We start from the raw sequence: 9544 nt of genomic DNA on the forward strand, positions 1-9544 counted from the left end.
ACCAGCTGTCTGAAATCTTGCTTTTGTTTGCACAGTGACCTGTCTTACAATAGACTGGAGGAACTTCCACCATCTTTATTCAGTAACCTGCATGACCTCCAGCAGCTGTGAGTACTGTATTGGAGCTCCCCAAGCCTTAATCTGAGCCGCCCCTTTGGCATTTGTTACTACTTTAAAAATCTTCAAAGGGTACCACAGAGAGCAGCATAGGCCGCCAGCTGTCCATGAGGGGTGCACAGAGTGCAGCTCTAGGGGGACCACCCAGCTCAGGGAATTGTTAATGGGCTGTGACCAGGGTCCCAGTGGTGACCAGCTGTGGTCACTCAACTAGGGTGAACTACAAAGAATGGGGCAGCCAAATCCGCAAAAACTGGTGGATATTCCAATACTTAGATTTACCAAGCCAGCATAAAACAGCTTCTTTATTACCTTACTGGTTACTCAGAAGTCCAAACAACACAGTTCCCTTAAAGTGATCCAGCCTCAGGCCTCCATCCAGGTACCCACGTCAAATAGTTCATAGGTTATAGTCCAAAGTCATTGCAGGATGTGCCAGTTTAGGACTGGGATCTCAGCCCTTTTGTCTAAGCTCCCCCTGTATGAAGCCTCAAGCAGATCTGAGATGACAGAATCAGGACCCAAGGATCTTTTATACAATTTCATGTCCTCTTTGACGAGTTGGGAGTTCCTACAGGAACAAAAGGTCATTAGGATGACTTTGTAGGAAGTTCATCGCTGGTACTTAGCTACAGAATTAACATAAGGCCATTTGCTTGTTCCTCCAGCATTCACAGTACATTTCAAAGAGAGATGAATACCGAGATTTCCCCGTGTTTACAATTCATTTAAATGCTAGGATGTTCTTCTGATCTCTGGATCAGAATCCAGCATAGACAGGGCCTGTTGATTACATTGTGGACCCTACTCATACACATGTAAATACAAAACAATAATACAAAAATACAAAAACACAAACATTATCTCCCCATGTCTTTTGAGGGTTATTTATTTTGCAGGATGTTTAACCCTTTCTGGCCATGCGTCACATGGGCTAACCAGCCTTTTGCTTCTGAGTCATCGGGTCAAATCCAACCCAGATAAGAAGCACCTGCAATAGCTGCCAGTTGTTCGTTGGCCTAATTGAAAGGAAATAGTGGTCTGGGCCCACAGCACTGCTTGGCCCTGTTCTTGCAGCTTCAGCAAAGGAACAATAATAATAGTACCCAGCTCTTATCTAGTGCTGTTCATCAGTCCACTAGACTGCTCTGCCTTCCCAGGCACAGTGCATTCCCTCACACTTGTAGGTGGTCTCCCTAGGTTGACCGTGCCAATCGCAGCCAGTACGTAACAGCGGGTATGTTACTGTTTCAAGAGAGGCAGGGGAGTCTGAGGCCAGGGGAAAGTCTGCCATGGGTTTGCTCCTGGTGTGGCCTTGGTTTATGTGTTCCCAGTTAATAGTTTGCAGCTAAGGAATAGAACCAGACTGAACACGTTCGGGTTCGAGCCTCCAGGGCAGTTACAGATTTAGTGGAGAAATGTGACTGACCCAATGGGGGATAGAATCAAAATAAAATAATCAGTTCAAACCAACAGCCATTACAATATAACCTCACACTGCAGTGGTGCCTGCAGTCCAAGATGACCTGGTGCATTGGGGGGTGCTCACTCCCTGCACAAGAAGAAGGGGTGTATAATCCTTTCTCTAACGGTACCTTGATGGTGGATGAGCATGCTAACCTAAAAGCCGCGCACCACCCTTTTATAATCAATTATACGACCACCCCATAATTCATTAGCATTAAGCCTCCCTTTTACCATTTCTATATTTCTGCTACCATAATTAAATATTTTTACTTTCTTATTGGCTATTTAACACTAAACATCATCTTAATTAACATCTGCATAAATACCACTCCAATAAGTATCAATTCAGGTAGGGTGACCAGATGAGGGGACGAAAATATCGGGACACATGGGCGGCGGGGGGGGGGGGAGGGTCCGCCAGCAGAGCAAAAAAAAAAAAAAAAAAGGCCGAGTCCTGCCCCAGCTGAGCAAAAAAAAAAAATTTATTGGGACGTCTGGTGACCCTAAATACAGATAACATGCTGTCAACATATTCACATTTTGTCTAAACCACTTGTTAAAACCAAATATGTTTACAACATGACCTGGGGTTATGTCCTAGCTTAACTCTAACTTGCCTTTGAATTGTCTCACTTCACTCAGATATTACTTTTCTTATTATTATCAAGCCCAAATTTAGGCCCACAAATTGCTCTCTACTCACATTTCAGCATATTGCTATTTAACATAAGCAAGCATCATCTCTACCGGCAGCCCTGGGGAGATCTCGGCTTTCAGGTTTTGGGGGGAATTTCTGGAAAGAAAGACTCTGCTTTTTCTGTTTGCAGGAATATTTCCTACAACCCCCTGAAGCAGATCTTTGCCGACCAATTTGACAGCCTGCCCCACCTGCGCTCTCTGTAAGTGTGAACAGCAGCACAGACACTGAAGAGCTCTGCCTCCCCTAAAGCCCCTTGAGCCTGTCGCCTCAGGCCAGGTGGAGAGCCAAGCTAGCTCATGTCTTCTGTTGCATTGATTTTTACAGGAGTATTGAAGGTCTGGAGATCCCCAACATCCAGACTCGCATGTTCCAGAAACTCACCAATCTGTCTCACATGTGAGTACTTGGGAGTGGGGAAAAGGATTGGGAGCTTCTGTTGCTATGGTAGAAGTTAGTGCCAGGAAAAATTAAACAAACCGGGCTCAATCCTCAGTCGATATGTCCTTCTGCCATGCCCAAAAAACAGCTGGATCTCCCCAGACAGATATTCCTATGCCACCCCGCACAGAGAGTGTGCCAGGATCAAGACACTGCTTTCTGGGAATCCCTAGCTGGCAAAAAGGCCTCTGGACGGTCATAGCCAACAAGGCTTAGTTTAGTCTAAACTGTGCCAAGAGAGATGGGGGAACAAGTTCCAGGTCTGGGGACACACAAACGCCACAATATTTAAAGGTGTTTTACCCATAAGCATTAATCTGTGTGTGAAGGTTATAGCGTTAGATTATAGTTGATAGTGAAACTGAAAAAGGTACATTTTCAGGCCAGATAGTATAAAGCTGTTGTTTAGTTCTCTGAAAACAACTGCTAAATAACCCAATGAGTGGTCCTTTTGGCACACTGCTTGGGCATAATGAGTTAAGAACAATGCTGATGTATTGATACACACAGGGCCGGATTAACCTTTTGTGGGCCCGGTGCCAAACATATTTGTGGGCCCCCATGGAGGCAATGGAGCATGGTGCAGGGAGGTCAGTCCCCAGAGCAAGGGGCCAGCCAGGGGTAATGGGACCTGGCATGGCAGGGGCGGCCCCACTCCGCCCAGCCCAGTGCAAGGGCACTATTTACTAACTGGCAGTTGCCAGACGCCCCGTGGCCCGCCTGGCCCTGTGCTGCCAGCATGCCCCTTCCCCTCGGGGTCGGGCCCATGCCACACCACACAGCTCCCCCACCCAACACCCCCCAACTCCCTATGGCCAGACAGGGCCGGCTCTAGGCACCAGCAAAACAAGTATGTGCTTGGGGTGGCATGTTTTCAGGGGCAGCATTCTGGCCATCTTTTTTTTTTTTCCTTCGGGCAGCAAAAGCCTAGAGCCGGCCCTGGCATCGCACCCTGGGGCCGCTGCAGTTCGCGCCGTGGGGGAGCAGCACCTGCACCTTGTGGCTGGGCCGGGCAGGCTCCGAGCAGGGGACATTCGGGCTGGGGACTGCCCCGCGGGGCACATGGACCCGCCTGCAGGTGCCGCAGGGCAGCCCCCCCCAGCGCCACAGCTGGGGCTGAGCGAAGCAGCCCGAGCTGCCCAGGGACTGCGGCAGGGCGGCCAGCAGCAGCCATAGAGGGCGGGGCGCTGCCGTCCGGGGCCCGCATCCCACTCTCTGGGGCTACGCTCCCTCTGTGGCTCCCCTACCCTGGCTCCTCAGCCCCCTGCCGGGGCGGTCCCCTGGCTCTGCCCTCCCGGGTCCCGGCCAGTCCTGGAGGTGGGAGCCCTGGCTGGAGGGACCCTGGGCTGAGGCGCAGCCCGGGAGCCCTGCTGCTTACCCTGACCCTGCCAGCGCCGGACTGGCTGGAGGCGAGGGGGGAGCGGGCGGAGTTAGCACTGATGGGGGGGAGCCCAGGACTGGGGTGGCACGGGGTGTGGGTGGGTGGGGGGAGAGCCCAGGGCTGGGGCGGCAGGGGGTTGGGTGGGTGGGGGGAGAGCCCAGGGCTGGGGCGGCAGGGGGTGTGGGTGGCGGGGGGGGAGCCCAGGGCTGGGGCGGCAGGGGGTGTGGGTGGCCACTGGTGGGAGGGAGTGAGAGCCCAGGGCTGGGGTGGGGGGCAGCCAAAGATTTTTTTGCTTGAGTCAGCAAAATAGCTAGAGCTGGCCCTGTGGTCAGAGCCCCCCGGACCCACTATGCCCAGCACCCACCCCAGACCCCTCCACAAATGCACAGCGCCCTGCACACCACCACACCTGCCCAGTGCCCCCCTGCTCACAACCCCACCACAACTGCCCAGCACCCCCCACACCCTAGTGCCCCAACACACACATCTTCCCTGCCCCCTCACAGCCCAGCACCCCCCTCCATGCCCGTAAGAGACCCACTCCCCCATGGCCTGCCTCCCGGCCACACTCACTGGCCCTGCTGGGAGGCCAGGCTGAGCTGCCAGTGCAGCCAGGGCTGGGCCTGGGGTGAGGAATCGCTCCGGCTCCTTGGGAATGGTCCTCCCTGAGGACCCACCTGCCTGGAGAGGCCTAGCCAAGCACCTCCCTCCCCACCACTGTCGTCCCCACCCACCGTCTGAGACCTAAGACTGACCAGGCTTCTGCACCAGTCCCAAGCGGCTCAGCTCCGAGATGACAAGCGAGGCTCCAGAGGTGGTGGGAAGCAGAGACTGCCCACAGCTGGAGGTGCACTGGGGTCCAGCCATGGGGCAGAGAGAAGCAGGGGGGTGGAGGTGGGGATGGGGACGGAGAGGAGCCCTCGGCCAGCCGGCGGGCAGCAGGCTGAGAGCAATCGGTGGGCAGGGGGAGCCAGCTGGGTCTCGGGGGCCCCTTCTTAGCAAGGGCCCTGCTCCGCCATTGTAAACCCAGCACTGGATACACAAACTGGACAGGCAGCTTGGAAAATGGGGGGAAATTTCACTAACCAGCCAGCTTTGAGCGGCTTTGTCTTTTCTTGCAGAGAAAAAAGCAGTTAGTTTTCTCCAATTACAAATGTTTAAGCATACACAGTACAAGATAACTGTACATTTCACTTTCTGTCATTGGTCGGTTTGGATTAAAAACCTGGGTACGTTTTGCACCAGTAATGTTAATGAGCAATAGAAAAGGACATTGTTTTCTCCCCCCTTTTATGTGTAATTAGAACAGAAATGAGGCTTGCTTTGAAGTTTATCGTCCTTTTAAAATGCAGCGTTTTGCCAAGCTGATATAGGATTACTTTTATGAGGTTTTAAAAGACGGGATTTATATGAAATAACCCTTGGATAAAATGTGAATCCCTGTTAATGGAATTTTAAAGGTTTTAATGATGGATTGATTTTTAAATGTTGTATGTTGATAGAGGTCCTGAGTTGGAGGGAAACTCTGTACGCATTAGTTTAAAGTACTGAATAGTTATTGATTAAAATGCATCATTACACAGTACATGAGTCAATGAAGTACTTAGGCACATGCTTAAAGTTCTGCAGATGCCTAAGTGCTTTGCTGAACTGGGGTCAGGATGCACAGCGAGGGTGATTGCTTACACGTTGACCTTGCATTTGGGGATAAAAAGCAGCTGTAATCTTGTACGAACGTGGGCATCCCAAACAAGGAAATTGGCCCATGGGTGGTGCAGAGCCATCACTCCCCCTTAAGGGAGGGCCTGCGATTTTCAACCCCATCCTTGATCCTGAGGGGATTGAGTGCTCGTGAGCCTAAAGGGCTGCATATGCTGGCTAGAGCCTTGCAAAGTCCTTGGTGCGGCGTAGACTTCCTCATCGCTAGCTCATGTTTCCAGCTCCTGCCCTGTGCCCCTCGCCCATGCTGCCACATCTCACTCAGTGTTTAGACATTTATGATACGTTTAGGTTGAATCTGCTCCAAGGAGATGAAAAGAGATGGAAGGAGAAGGGCCTGGGGAATGTTTGGGGGAGGTGAGGTGGGGAGAGGAAGGAGGAGCAAAAGGGGAGGTGCATGAGGCTCTGTGCCAGGTGGGCAAGCCTCTTCCCAAGTTAGCCTCTAGGGATGGAGCCCCTGTCCTGGGCATGGATCTAACGCAGGCGATATCCCTTTGTCTGGCAGCTACTTTAAGAAGTTCCAGTATTGCAGCTACTCTCCGCACGTGCGCAGCTGCAAGCCCAACACTGACGGCATCTCCTCCTTCGAGAACCTCCTGGCCAATATCATCCTCAGGGTCTTTGTCTGGGTCATCGCGTGCATCACCTGCTTTGGGAACCTCTTTGTCATCTGCATGAGGTCCTTCATCGTCACAGAGAACAGCCAGCACACCATGGCCATCAAATCGCTCTGCTGTGAGTCGGGGGTGGGGATGGAGGGGCTGGCTAGGATGATGTCAGGCAACAGAGAGAGAGAGAGAGTGTGTGTGTGTGTCCATCCGTCCAAGGGCAAAATTTGGCCTTCTGTTAACAGCAGCTCTATAAGGCTTATTGAGCCCATGGAACTGTTGCCAAGGGTTACCCTCATGGGCTGATGCTCCACCCTTGTCTCCGTCCCAGGTGCAGACTGTCTGATGGGAATCTATCTCTTCTTCATTGGAGCCTTTGATCTCAAGTTCTCCGGCGAGTACAACAAGCACGCCCAGGTGTGGATGGCAAGCATCCAGTGCCAGCTGGTGGGCAGCCTGGCCATGCTGTCCTCGGAGGTGTCCGTCCTGCTGCTGACGTACATGACCCTGGAGAAGTACCTCTGCATCGTCTTCCCATTCAGCCATTATGGGGCGGGCAAGAAGCGGACCCTCTCCATGCTGGTCGTCATCTGGCTGTTGGGCTTTTCTCTCACCCTCGTCCCCTTCTGGTGCAAGGAGACCTTTGGGGACTACTATGGGAGGAACGGGGTGTGTTTCCCACTCCAGTCCGACGAGACCGAGCGACCAGGAGCCAGGGGCTACTCCACCGGGATATTTCTGGGTAAGGAATCATCAGGACATGGGGCATGACTGCTCAGCTACAACAGTACCACCAAGCCTTGGGTAGGCACCAGGCAGCTATAGACAGGGGCCTGGAACTTGCTTTCCATGATTTGTGCTCTGCCCCAGAGTCAAACAGGAAAGTCAGCGTCATGGAAAGGTGCAGTGAGAGGTAGGATGGTCCAGTGGGCAGGGTGCTAGCTTGGGACACACAAGGTCAATTTCTTGCTGCAGCACAGGCTGCCTGTGTGACCTCCAATGGGGATACCCCGCTTCACAGTGCTGCTGTGAGGATAAATGCATTCCAGCAGGAGGTGCTCAGACCCTGCAGTGTTAGGGGCCGCATCAGGACAGCTGACGGTGATTGGTCACATGAGTCCATCAAGAGGCTGCTGCTTGTTGTTATCATCTGGCTCAGTTCAATGTGCAACCAGGCTGCCAGTGGGTGAAATAGGGTTCATCCCACACAGGTAAGGGAAGCAGCAGCCCTTGGTGTTGTGGGGGAGGGAGGGCAGATAGGATGCTGTTACTGTTGCTAGAGATGAAGGGAAAGTGGGAGAGAGCAATCAGCAAACTAGCCCCTTAAGGAACATTGCTGCCAGGGGACCAGGGATGTTTTCCCCATGTTGACCCCTGGTACACACCCGAGGGCTGATGAAAAACATTTTGCAAAACTTAGGAGGTTTTTTTAGCCTTCCCCCTTGACCCCTTCGCGGTCCCACAAAGCCCCCAAGCCTGGTGCAGCATTTCCCAGGGGGCTGAGGTGCACCCCTGCTCTCCGTGGGAGGGGGTCGTAGGGAAGTGTGCAGCACCCATCCATGCCTGTGGCAGCAGAGCTGAGGGTGTGCAGCCACACAGTGCCAGGTGTGTAGATCCAGGCTGCTGTTATAAATCACTGCTCACCCGCATGTTACTGCAGGAGAGGGAAAGTGCCTTAACAACCCCCCTGCCACTCCATTGGCCTGAGGCCACCTCCAGCCAAAGCACTCCTGGGAGAGCAGGGCCAGAACCAGACCCTATGAGACCATCGATGGGCCTCAGGCATGCAGGGACTAGAAGATTAGCAGGGTGCAGACACATCTGAGGAGCAGGTGTGGCATTGAGAGTCCTAGCCAGGCAGCAGGACGCGCACAGCGCTGCTGCCCTTGATTCACAAACGCTCTCCTGGTATGTTAGCGAGCAGAAGCTTCCTGTTTAATCACCTTACAGCTCAGGTTGGCTGTGTCCACATGGCTCTCGCTGCTCCCTTGGGGAAGAAAGGGATCATTGGCCCTAAGAGGCTGCTTTATTGGAAGGCCTCTGCTAGCTGATGTTTCACCCACCGTGTGTGGCCCAGGCACACCGGAGCTGGCTCTCTGACACACTCATGGCTGGTTGTTGTCACCCCAGGTCTGAACCTCATTGCCTTCATCACCATCGTGTTCGCCTACACCAGCATGTTCTACTCCATCCACACCACGGCCACCAAGACGGCCGAGCGCAGCGTCTTCTCCAGGGAAGTGGCCATCGCCAAGAGATTCTTCTTCATCGTCTTCACTGACGCCCTCTGCTGGATCCCCATCTTCCTCCTGAAGCTTCTCTCCCTGCTGCAGATGGAAATACCAGGTGACTGACCCGGCTAAGATGGAGCCCACGCCAGCATCAGCCTTTCTGTACAGAGAGGCCTTGATATGCAGAGCACTGCCATGCGGTGGCTCCCTGCATGTGTCCCTCATGCGCTGAGTAGGTGCCCCAGAGCACCTGCATTATAATGAAGCTGTACAACAAATGCCATGCCAATCCTGGCCTCTTACCGGCTTCATACTACCCCACCTCGCCAATGCAATCCCTCCTGCTCGCACCAGGGGGCACCTCATTAGGCCCAAAATCAGTGCAGAGCTGGCCTGCAGTGCCTGGCACCCATGCTCAAAATGCTCCATCCCTGAGGGGTAAAAGCTGAGAGACAAGAGCCAGACAAACTCAGGTCACTTCTGTCCCTTGACTCCCTCCCCCCCCGTTGAGCCCAGGCAGCACCTTCCATCTCCTGTTGGTTGACAGCCTCTTGCCACCAGCCTCATCTTTCCATACAGAGATGCCCTGGAGTCTAGGCAGGTTCCTCTCCAGTTCTGGCCGGCCACCTCATTGGAGCTGGCTCCCAGTCTGCAGCCAAGAGCAGGCTGGGGCCTGGAGAAGGAAGCAGCGGTTCAGTCTCTAGGTCTGTGGTGGGTAGGGGCAGCCTCCTGTGATGGGGAAAGTTGAGCCTGTGTTCTCATGGCTGCATTTGATTGCAGCTATGTTGGGGATGGCGCAAGGTAAGGTAAAGAGAGAGAGAGAGTGTGTGTGTGAGAGAGAGAGAGCTGTCACTGGCCTCCTCTTTAGTGGCTTTTCCTGCCA

At 53.4% G+C, this 9544-nt stretch overlaps 1 protein-coding gene across 1 annotated transcript in view; it reads left to right on the top strand.

The window, feature by feature from the left end:
• Positions 1 to 9544, top strand: part of LOC101952781 (relaxin receptor 1-like) — a 43804-nt gene that overhangs the window by 30275 nt on the left and 3985 nt on the right. The window contains exons 12-17 of the mRNA XM_005279548.4: positions 36 to 107; positions 2412 to 2483; positions 2609 to 2680; positions 6328 to 6557; positions 6762 to 7172; positions 8561 to 8776. Coding sequence (XP_005279605.2) covers positions 36 to 107; positions 2412 to 2483; positions 2609 to 2680; positions 6328 to 6557; positions 6762 to 7172; positions 8561 to 8776 — 1073 coding nt within the window. The remainder of the gene's footprint in view (positions 1 to 35; positions 108 to 2411; positions 2484 to 2608; positions 2681 to 6327; positions 6558 to 6761; positions 7173 to 8560; positions 8777 to 9544) is intronic.

Source organism: Chrysemys picta, chromosome 9 (genome assembly GCF_011386835.1).
Source record: "Chrysemys picta bellii isolate R12L10 chromosome 9, ASM1138683v2, whole genome shotgun sequence".
NCBI lineage: Eukaryota > Metazoa > Chordata > Testudines > Emydidae > Chrysemys > Chrysemys picta.